The sequence below is a fragment of the Ranitomeya variabilis genome, chromosome 5, assembly GCF_051348905.1.
Source record: "Ranitomeya variabilis isolate aRanVar5 chromosome 5, aRanVar5.hap1, whole genome shotgun sequence".
In the NCBI taxonomy this organism is placed as follows: domain Eukaryota; kingdom Metazoa; phylum Chordata; class Amphibia; order Anura; family Dendrobatidae; genus Ranitomeya; species Ranitomeya variabilis.
Window position 1 is genome coordinate 628,476,834 of NC_135236.1, and position 12,309 is coordinate 628,489,142.

General features: G+C 37.5%; 1 protein-coding gene across 24 annotated transcripts in view; it reads left to right on the forward strand.

The window, feature by feature from the left end:
* Positions 1-12,309, forward strand: part of LOC143776626 (protocadherin gamma-B1-like) — a 472,349-nt gene that overhangs the window by 317,309 nt on the left and 142,731 nt on the right. The window contains exon 1 of one of the 24 annotated variants that reach the window (XM_077266157.1): positions 4,932-7,628. The exons of the other annotated variants lie outside the window; for them this stretch is intronic. Coding sequence (XP_077122272.1) covers positions 4,941-7,628 — 2,688 coding nt within the window. The 5' untranslated portion in view covers positions 4,932-4,940. Of the gene's footprint in view, positions 1-4,931; positions 7,629-12,309 lie in introns of those variants that run through there. 24 annotated transcript variants of the gene reach the window in all.

Consider the following 12,309-nt stretch of genomic DNA (forward strand, 5'->3'; position numbering starts at 1 on the left):
GCCTCAAAACAGCCTTAAAATGATCCACTAGTAAAATAGGATAGGAATTATTTTTTAACGTTGTAATTATATGTCCTAGTATGTCTCTATTAGGGTATCTTACTGAGATAATTATTATAACAGAGCTATTGTTTTGAGCTTCTCATTTATTGTTTTGAGGTAAAACAACTTAGTAACTGGTGATAATTGCTAAATTTTATCTTATTTTGATTTTAAAATAATTAACAAAAATTATAATACGTACACCATTCGAAAGTTTGGGGATGGAACCCAGTCTTCTAATCCCGAACAACCTTTCTAAATAATTAAATGTTTTATTTTATTTTGAGAAAAGGTATAGATATTTTTTGAATTTTTTAGTTTTCTCTGTTTTGGACATTTCTGGTAAAAAAATGTTTGGTTTTGGCTACTTTTATTCTAATATATTTTAAGTATCTGTATAAAATTTAATAGGCAGTCCTCGTATATGATGTTAAAAAAGGGAAATTTAATTTGTTAAAATACGCTATTAAGGAACTTGTTCAGGAACGCAAATGATTCATCAAAGTAATTTCTGGTGTGACATGCTTTTAAAAGTCACCAAATGTTTCACTTTTAGTGTTTTTAGGCCAGTTACCTCCAGCCCCCAAGTCCTTTAAAATGGGTGGATATGGGGAGTGTGACGACACAGCATTGTATCTTAATTAACCTGATGTATATTTGTATATTTCCAGCAAGCCAAGAGGAATAGACAGTTATCTATATGTTGACTTTAGAATTTATGTGTATCTTTCTGGTTTGTCAAAAAACATAGACTTTTGTTGGTACAAGCCTGTAATATTGACTTTTATGTTAACATTTGATGTTACATATTGTGCTGTTATACTGGATGACTAGTGATACAGGGTGTTAGGTGTCGAGTTCCCGCATCTGCACAGGGGGAATCTCAAACCATGTCCACTGTGGTCTCCCATTCTCCTCCAGCCACAGTGGAACCTGCTCAGCAGAGATGTCGATCCCAGCATCTGGCTCAAGCTGATACTGTGCGCTTGGGTACTGCTTCTTTTCCAGGCTCTGCTTTTGCAGCCAGCACTGTTCAGCAGTGAGCAGGCATTTCAGGGACTAAGTCCTGCTTTTCCCACACTGAGCATGCCCACGGGACGACCTCTCATTGGAGGTCGGGGGTCACATGCTCAGCTCCTATTGGACCATCAGGAAGGTCCCAGAGTGCTACTACTATAAAAGGTTTGCATGGCCACTTGGCCATGCGTTAGTGTAAACATATTAACTTGTGTGTGTGTGTGGATGAATGCCTGTCGATGGATGAAAGCTCTGAATCATTTCCATCCCTAGTGTTGTTGCCTGCTCGCGAATGGTAGAGCTACCTAGTGCCCGACAGTGCTATCCTGCACAATTGCACAAGTTGCTGAATTCAGTTAGCAGCGACTGCCAGAGCGGCATGGAAGATTGTGTGCTTTCCTGGCCCTAGTTAGGGTGGTTAGTGGCGTCTGCCAGGCGGTGCTGCACGCACTCCTGTGCTGTAAATATTTACTTTAGTTGTTTCCCTGGCACCGCAGTAGTGCTGTCGAGCGCAAGAGAACTAGAGAGACTCTTACCCTGAGTCTTGGGGCAGAGTTCTGTGTCGCCTTGCTTGCGCTCTCTGTGCAGTATCGCAGCCCTGTGATGCAACAAGGTTCACTTAATTCATACCGGGTGAAGCTAACCCATGTGTGTACTCACATTAGACCGCCATATAGTCCATCATTATTAAGCAGCAAGTGTCTTAGCTGCATGTGGACCCCGGACTGCGAACTAACCTTTATCATCTCTAATTATTTGGTGCGTTCGGCCAGTACTAACACAGGGTCATTGAGCAATGGATGTTTGTTGATATATTGATTAGACATTGTTCAGGCCAGCTAGTTTATTGATTTGCAAAAAAGAGGAGTAAAACCTATGCAAATTGATTAGATAGTTAAACAATTCTGGTCAACCTCATCACATTGTCCTCTTAGCCATTATCATGTTGGATGCTGGCTTGAAGTTGTGGACTACAGTGTATGAGTGAGATATACCTCCATATACAGAGATTCAGCCAAGACATCCAGACATTGAAACATCCAAAGAACCAGAGACTCCCTACAGGACAGCAGCACATATCATGGCTCCATCATGAGGGACACAGACATCTACAGTTATTCTACAGTATGCCAGCTTAGGGGCCATGGCCCCAGCTGAAAGAATATAGATCTGCTCCATTGACCATCACTGAACCATGGATACGCTTAGGGTAGTCAGGATTAGGATCTATCGGTCACCTGATGTCCATGGATACATTTGCGAAAGTCAGAAATACGACCCACTGGTTACCTGGCTCCATGGAAATATTTGGAGAAGCCCAGTAGTTACCCTCCGATCACCTGTCCTTGTACCAAAGTGGACTGTCATCTTCCTTAGCTTTTCATTACCTCCTCTCTGTGCATGCCACTGGTGTGGTAGTTGGCCCTGGAGTCTCTGAATTCACAGCTATTCTAATGCCGATGAGTTAGCGGAAGGATGAGACTCTGTAATTGTGCACCATCTTGGATATTTTGCTAGGACTGATCTACAAGTTATTTGCCTGTTTTGTAGCTCAATAAAGCATTGCCATGCTGTTTTACCCTCACTCCGTGTTGTCTGAGTAGCATTGTGCACATGGGGAAAGGAGAGCGGGCATTCGGTGGGATGATCCCTGGTCCATGCGGTTTTGCCTAGCTGACCATGGCACACACTGATACTCCATGTCTCCACAGGGAGGGTTGAGGGTGTGGTTGGGGCATGATGCCACAGCTTGTCTTAACCCCTTTGTGACCTATGACGTATACTGTAGGTATGTCACTGGCCACCTCCCTCACTTTCGTGCGGGCTCCGGCGCTGATCTGATCAGCTGTCATGCGCCCCTAACAACCACAGGTGGAAACGCAATCCATCTGCGGCTGTTATCATGCTAAATGCCACTGTCAATCTCTGACAGCGGCATTTAACTAGCTCAAGCTGGTTTTGCGTCATTAGATGTCATATTGTTGGCATGACAACCCGAGGTCTGCAGAAGATCCCTGAGGTTGTCATTGCTGAACTGCTATGAGCGCCATCCCGTGGCCGGTGTTCATAGCAGATGAGCATTTTTTTCTACACATAGCAGGTAGCATAAGCTTCAAGTCTCCAAAAGATACTATTTAAGCATGCAAAAAGTAAAAAAGATTTCAAAATATTTAAAAAATTAAAAAATAGAAAAGTTCAAATCATACCACTTTTGCCCCATTCAAAATAAAACAAAAAATCAAAACTATACAAAAACACCCGCTTTATCAAAATATAAAAAGAATTGATCAGTAAGCAAGAAAAAAATACAAAATTAAGAATTCCGGTTTTTGGGTTGCCAGAAAATTGCAATAAAATGCAATAATGGGCAATCGAAACATTGCAACCATCCCAAAATGGTATAAATAAAAATGTTAGCTCAGAGCACAAAAAATCAAAAAATAAGCTCTCACCCGGCACAGATCCTCAAAAATGGAGATGCTACAGGTCTCAGAAAAAGGCACCATTTTGTTTTTACAAACTTTGGATTTTTTTATCACTTAAATGCAAAAGCACCTATACATATTTGGTATCTACGAACTTGTAATGACCTGGAGAATCATAATGGCAGGTCAGTTTTAGCATATAGTAAACATCGTAAAAAAAACAATTGTGGAATTACATTTTATTTGCAATTTTAACACACTTGGATTTTTTTCCCGTTTTCCAGTACACTATATGGTAAAATCAATGGGGTCATTCAAAAGTAAAACTTGTCCCACACAAAACAAACCATCACATAACAAGTCAACACATGGCCGTATTGATGGAAAAATAAAAAAAGTAATAGTTCTGAGAAGAAAGGAAGCAAAAAATGGAAAAACCCTAGGTTGTAAAGGGGTTAATCATGAAGAGCCTTGCCTATGTCATAAATCTCACCCAAGTCCCTGACTTTTCAGATGCGTCATATTCATGAAGAGGCATGCGCCTCTTAGTGAATCCCATGTGTCTGACTCCACCATTCCTCCTCACTGAGACTGGCAACAAAATCTTCATAAATGGGTCTTTGTCTTTCTGCTGGGAGTATTTGCTGGTGGACATATTTCGGCTTGTTGACATATCAATGCAAGTAGACCAAAGAGTTAAAAGAGCACAAAATTGACTTGAAGAGTAGATAGAAGAGAGAGAAGAGTCTGTGTTTACATGTGTGCATGACTTAGTACTTCAAATATCTTAAAAACAGGTGGCTATACCTTTCCAAAATGTAAATTTCAAAAACTTCATTAAAAGTATAAGTGAAATGTGTAAACTAAAAGACAACAAAAACTAATGATAAGTAAAGTGATAAATCATTGTTGCTACACAAAGTAAACACTTAAAAGCCTAGTTTTGTTCCTCACCATAATTTTGGGCTGACCATATTTTTTGGGTAATTTTTGCCAATAGTTACATATTTTGATGGCAAAAATATACTGAAGCACTAGGATAAAAAATATGTTGCAAATGGATTTTGTAAAAACTTTTCATTTACCTTGCATTTTAAAAAAAATAGCACAAAAGTGCAGGGCAATATGTTTTTGCTATGCAGAATATTTATTAAACCAATCTTATAGTCTTCTTATGACACAACAAGAATTTGGGGAGATTATGGCAAAGGGATATAGGTCATAAGAACAAAGGCAAAAGGTTTGAGTAACTAAAGTCTTGATAAGGAAATCAGTTCATATTACATGAATAAGGCAGCTATCCAACTCAGGTAGAATATACGTAATGATATTAATATGAGCAAGAGGATCTCGAAGTCATTTCTTATTAATATTTTAAAAAAATTGAATTTAATTATCTTTAACACAGAATTGATACCATTGATGTATAGGAAATACGTTGAAAAAGGTTCTACTATGATTATAAAGCATATCTATAATGTGAAAAGTATTCTGCTGCAGTTCCCCATATTGGCCTCAGAGCGCCGCTGTTCACCAATAAAGAAAATATTCTGCAAATCCAGAATCGCCTCCATGATGCAGACAGTGTTCAACTGCAAGAAGAAATACACAGCATTTCACACTGGGATGTGCCGGGTAAAGGACTCAGAAAGAAGACAGATTATTTTCTGCTGGATTATAAATATAAGAAGGATTTTTACCATTATAATTCTGGTGAGAAGAAGGATGGCTGGATTACAACTGCAGGAAGGACAATCAGTGCAAGGACTCAGATGGCAAGTAATATTTCCCTTCTTATTTTCCTGGCTGTGTCATTCAGTCTCTGGTCAGATTCATTATTCCATTAATGAAGAAATAAGAAAAGGTTCTATTGTGGGAAATCTAGCAAAGGATCTTGAATTAAATGTTAAGGATCTCTCCAGAAGGAAACTAAGAATTGTGTCTAAAATCTCAGAGAAATATTTTAATATAAACCTGGATAATGGAAACCTGTACATTGCTGATAGGATAGACAGGGAGACGTTGTGCAGAGCTGCAGCTGATTGTGTCCTTACATTTGATGCAGTGGTGGAAAATCCCTTGAATATTTTCAGTGTAAAGATTGAAATGCAGGACATAAATGACAATCCTCCTACATTTCAACATGACAGAATGACTTTAGAAATGAGTGAATACACTTACCCAGGAAAAAGATATAGTTTACAAAAAGCAGAAGATCTGGATGTCGGTGTTAATTCCCTGATAAGCTACAGACTCAGTGAGAACCAGTATTTTGCTCTTGGAGAGAAGGTCAGCACTGATGGCAGTGTATTTCCAGAGCTGATACTAGAGAAACCTCTAGACCGAGAGACACAGAACAAGCATGAACTCATCCTCACAGCTTCTGATGGAGGAAATCCTGTACAGACAGGCACTGCCCTAATTAATATCATTATCACTGACTTCAATGATAATTCTCCAGTATTTACACAGGATGTATATAAAGTAAGTGTCAGAGAAAATATACCGGTGAATTCTACAATTCTGCAGGTCAGTGCAAGTGATGAAGATGAAGGAGTCAATGCACAGATTACATATTCAATTAAAACCACAGAAAATATAATTTATGAAACTTTTACAATAAATCCCAATAATGGTGAAATAAAAACAAAAGGACAATTAGATTATGAAGTTATTAAACTTTATGACATTTCTTTACATGCCAAAGATGGAGGAGGCCTCGCTGCCCATGCTAAGGTCTTAATAGAAATAGCAGATGAAAATGACAATGCTCCTGAGATATCTATAACTTCATCATCAGATCTTATTCCAGAGGATTCTCACCCTGGTACTATGGTGGCGCTAATTCAAGTCCATGATCCTGATTCAGAAGAAAATGGTGAGGTTCAATGTATAATATCTGGGAGTTTGCCATTTGCGTTAATATCATCAGCAAGTAATTTTTACAAAATTGTTACAAAAAGTAGTCTAGATAGAGAAAAAATATCATCCTACAATATCACAGTACAAGCCTCAGATAAAGGTTCTCCTGAAATGACTTCTAGAGAAGTTATTAGGCTTTTGGTATCAGATGTCAATGACAATGCTCCAGCGTTTGAGAAGATTGCTTATACTGCATTTATCTCTGAAAATAATGTACCAGGAACTTCAATATTTAGTAATCACGCAAGAGATCTGGACAGTGAAGATAATGCAAAGATAACATATTCTATAGTGTATAAGAGTAATGAAGAAGATCTTCTGTCTTCGTATATCTCCATGAATCCTGTAACTGGGGTCATCTATGCTCAACGGTCATTTGATTATGAGAAGAATAGAGAATTTAATATCCAAATTATTGCCAGAGACAATGGATATCCATCTCTGAACAGCAGTACAACACTAAGAATATGTATAGTAGACCAGAATGATAATTCTCCAGTCATTCTGTACCCATCACCAGAGGTTGATAGTTCAACATTTGAGATGGTTCCTTGGACCTCTGAACAAGGCTCTTTAGTATCTAAGGTGGTGGCAGTGGACGCTGACTCTGGACACAATGCCTGGCTGTCTTACTTTTTACAGTTTTCAGAACCATCACTTTTCACCATTGACCAGCACACAGGAGAAATCAGGACATCACGTGGATTTCATGAAAAGGACATCATGAAACATGGAATTGTGGTTCTAGTAAAAGACAATGGGATTCCCTCCCGCTCAGCATCAGTCACTCTAACCATGGTGGTTGCTGATCATTTTCATCAGGTTCTTCCTGAGCTGAACAGTCAGTCTAACAAAGAAGAATCTCAGTCCAACCTACAATTCTACTTGGTGATTGCCTTGGCACTGATTTCCTTTTTCTTCATGTTGACTGTGATTATTGCAGTTGTTTCAAAATGCAAAGAGTCAAAATCTTCAGCTTTATTTGGACCCTCGAGTATCAGTCTATATCCACATGTGGATTCCAGACTTATGTCACAATTCAACAATGGGACATTACCGCTGCCATATTCCTATGATGTTTGTGTAACTTTGGATCCAAGTGAACGAGAATTTGCTTTCCTTAAGCCTCAAAACCATGTTCCAGTGGACAATCTAATAGATGCTGATGACTCAGGGATGGGAAGTGAAACTTTAAATAACTCTTCATTAGCCGACACACAGGTATGTTTTTAACTCTAGCCTTAACCTAGACTAGAGTTTTCATCTCTCTTCTATTTTGTACATTATACATCTTCTTTGTCGGGATCAATTTTCTAGAAGATGTAATAAAATGTACATGCAGGGATTTTATTTATTTTTGTTAAAAGTAGCTAGATATGTAAGAATGAGTCAGTTTGATGATGATGTAGTGTAGATGGTCAAATACAAAAAAACTGAAGAACTTCAACCTTACCTTTGACTATGGTTTTATATGATACTCTAGACTAGTTCCCATGAGAAAGTAAATTCACTAGATTGCTGATCAGGTAAGAGGTTACTATTTTCTGAAGACGGAAGAATTTGTGATATGATTATTGGTACCATATAGCTTCAGCTGTATAGTGTGTGTCATAAGTTATCTTGTGTGATGAGCCAATGGTTTGGCATTAGAAATCTAGTAAAAAGAAAGCATTAATTTGAACAATGGCATCAGCATTTTCCAAAGTGAGGTTTATTTTTTCAAAATTCCATACCATGTAGTGATAAAGTGATAAGATAAAACAATCACTTTATTATTTTATTGTAGGGAACATTGAATGAAGAAGCTTGATTCTGGAGAATGCTGCCATCCATTTGCAATTTGTTGGATTCTGGAGACTTGTAGATACTAACTAGGAGGGATGATATGATGAAGTCCTTTTTAAAATTTTCTTTATTGAGGTTTTCTGAATTACAGAACAGGAAGAACAAAATTAAGAAAGTACACATTGAGTAAAGTTTTGATTGTTAGAGACTGTATGAAACATCAATATAATTAATTACTAAGCTTTAGAATAAATTAAGATTGCAGACTCTATAAGAAATCTCAAGACTGAAAGCAGAACTGAAAATGTGACAGTTTCTTAGTGTGAGTGGTAGGACTTCTTAGTTAGGTCAATGCTCTTCCGTTGATAACAAATGGAATAAAACCAAACTTCTGCCTTCTATGAAACCAGGAAAATGAAACAAGGTAAAGCTGTATTTAATAAGTAATAAGGGGAAGAAAGGGAGGAAGAATAAGGAGGGGTAAAAGAAGGTAGTTAAAGTGGGCATTAGAGGACTGCCTGTCATTAATAATATAGTTATATCTTGACTGTAGTGTATCTTGAAAACTAAAAGTATCAGGTGTTCGTTTTTTCTAGATTGCCTTTACTTCTGCTGTTGTATCTGGCGAAAGATGCCATGTAAGCATTTTACATGTTTCTTCAAGACAGAGGACGTTTCTAAAAACTTTAACCCTGTGTGGGGAATAAACTTAGATTGGGTTTCCAAAGAGAGAACAAAGGGCCCAGATTTTATTGAACTCTATATGGCTCTTAAAATTCCAACTTACAAGTTCTTCTAATTTACAGATTACAATTCCAAGGGAAACTTGGGTTCTATTTGTGCCTCTTGTAATTGCAATTGAAGCACTAGAAAGAAATTAAGTTATCAGTTACTAGCTAATTTTATGATACCTTAGAAAAGTTCTTTTAATGGGTACAGTAATACTCACAAAAAAAGTCCTCTAAAATTCAAAATGGAGTAAGAGAAAAGTCAACTATTTGTGGTACTGTGAAGTTACAGCAGGAATCACATGTGACCGACCTAAACTATTTATTTGAGCGAACTGGCTATAAACTGCTGAAAAAAGTCCTACTTGTGTCCCTTATCAGATGTTTTGTTGTTGAAAAACCATCTTTTATAACATTATGTAAATTACCTCTTCCAGGCTCTGGGGATGATGGTGCCTGGAAGATAACTCTGCCTCCACAGCTTATTTTAAATAGAAGGGGGAGTTAACAGTGTGATATAAGTAACCAACACAGAACAAGAGAAATTAAATTTGTCTTCTTGCAAACACATTTTTTTCTTCTTTCTGAGCTCTGCTGTATTGCAACAATATTGCAGCCCTGTTTGCCTGTGAGATGGAAGCTTAGAGGAACCTGTAAATGTGTTAGTTATAATCACACACTGCTCTGCAGTGCAATCAGGAGACCAGAGAGTGGGCATTACACATCACACTGGTAATACTGGTAACTATTACACATCACCCTGGTAACACTGGTAACCATTACACATCACACTGGCAACCCACCATACTCTTTAGAATACGCTCTGGAGGCAGAGTTTTCTTCCGGGCAGTGTCCTCTCCAGAGCCTGGAAGGTGATTTCTTAACAGCAAGGCATCTGATATAAGGTATTCAGGTATCACTTTTTTCAGCCATCTATAACCTGTATGCCCATATTAGTAGTTAAGATAGGTCAAATGTTGTGACAGGTTCCCTTTAAGACTCGAAAACATGATGTTTCTCATCTATTCTTAGTCATACTGATTTAATGAAGGTGCAAAGTGAACCAATCAGTTATAATGGATCATCTAGTAATTAAAATATATTAAGTATGGTTATTGTTAGTGAACATTTTTAATCAGAAAGCAGCCTTGTTTTTCTTATTCAGTTTAACCCTTTAAACCCCCTTAAGAAGGCAGCCAATTATCATTTTTATAGATTTATTGTTTCCTCTTCCAAAAGCCATAACTTTTTTATTTTTCCATTGGCATAGCAAAATGAGGGCTTGTTCTTTGCAGATTTGTAAACTTGAATGAAGCCATTCATTTTAACATCCAGTGTACTGAAAATATGGTGAAAAAAATAATGTTTAAAAAAAATGTATTTACTTTGCAGTTTATTTTTTAGCTCCAACATGGAACTTGGGCCTGTGATCGTTTGATCACTTGTACAATAAATTGCAATATTTCTGTGGTGGAGCATATAGACAAAACTATAGTCTCATGTGAAGCCCAGCTTGTGTCTGGGCTTCACAGAAGTTATTAGTATTATTAGTATTAGTATTTATTATTATAGCGCCATTTATTCCATGGCGCTTTACATGTGAGGAGGGGTATACATAATAAAAACAAGTACAATAATCGTAAACAATACAAGTCACAGCTGGTACAGGAGGAGAGAGGACCCTGCCCGCGGGGGCTCACAATCTGCAAGGGATGGGTGAGGATACAGTAGGTGAGGATAGAGCTGGTCATGCCGCTGTTTGAGTTCCATGATAGCATCGACCAAAGCCTTCAGTTTTTGACTGGCTGCAATGGTAACCCGATGTCATGGGGTAGGTAATAAGTGCCCATATGGACATGTAACCGGGAAGGCATGAATTAGCTGCCACTGACAATGTTTGAAAGGGCCATTTAAGTGGTTAAATATCAGGTGCTGATTGTATAACTCTGCCCTGTGTGAATGTCACCCCATACATTCTGATCTTTACCATGATGGATGGTATATATCATAGAGCAGGAGCTTAATGTTGAAAGTGATATTTTTACCTTGTTCACACAGTAACATTATATCTGGAATTGAGCAAAAAGATTTGCCAGACCCTGGTCTACAAGCCATGCTGCTAGTCCATGGCTACCAGTCTAATACCATGCAAACCTCCTCCTACCTCCTCTTCTGATTAGTAGGCACTCCACACCAATGATATCATGACGGGCCCACTAACCAAAAAGGAACTGGAGATGCCGGCAGGTTGGGGAAGGTTTGGAGAGATTTGGTTTGGAATGAATTGCTAAGGTGGCAACAGACTACCTGCATGGTCCAAGGATTTGCAAATATTAGTATTTTTGCTCAATTCTAATTAAATTATCATCTTTTAACAGTGATCCATATAAAGCTTTGTTCTAAGATCATATAAGATGAGGTTGTTTTGTTAGCAATAAAATCTATTATCAACTACTTACTGCACTCTGGCTGATATGGGCAATAGGCTACAAATTTCGATAGTAAGCCTACTGTAATTATTTTTATTTTAAAGTGTTTTAACTAGATTAAGGATAAACAGACCTGTGGAAGTTCGTGTTCTGGTACCCTACCCAAACGTTTTTCAAAAGTTCGGTTCAGGTAACAGAACGTTACTTGGAACTCCGAACATTGCAACGGACTTCCGGGAGAAGTTCTTGTCTGGCGTTTCCTGCATGAAACCTGAAAATTTAAGTTTGGGTTTCCTCATCACTAAACTAGACATATACACCATTTTTTACACAGTTTAAAAACTATATCAGTTCTAAACACTAAAATGTTGCTAAACAATGCGCAGAGATAACTAAACCTTATAGTTGAAGTACAAATAACTGCAAATTGCAAAACAGATGTAAAGACTCATGGTTTAAACAATGACTGTTACAAAACATATAAAGAAAGGAAATGGTATTGCTTTCCTATGACTCTGATGACAATATTGTGGTATTATTTTGACTTTAGGCAGAAGGAGAAAATTGCCATTATCCTTACCTAATTTTATTTCTATATAGTACAAAAAAATGATACACCAACACAAAATCTGCACTCTTTTTTTCCTTCTGATGAATTGTCGTGTATATGCCAAATAAATAAAACTAGTAAACATTAAAAAATTATAAACAGAGCATCAGTTTTATCTCTAACCTAGAGGTTATATTAACAATTAATTGACTTCAGATATTTTTATTTTGCATAATTCAAACAGTGCATATTTCTATCAAAGAAAAATAATGGATGACATTATAGAATTGTGTATTTATAAAAAAAAATCAAAACTTTCCAGTCTAAACACAATTCAACTATAAACATTTTATAAATGAAATACAGGATCTGTCTAAGTGACTGATGCTGCAGTACCCCATATTGGCCTC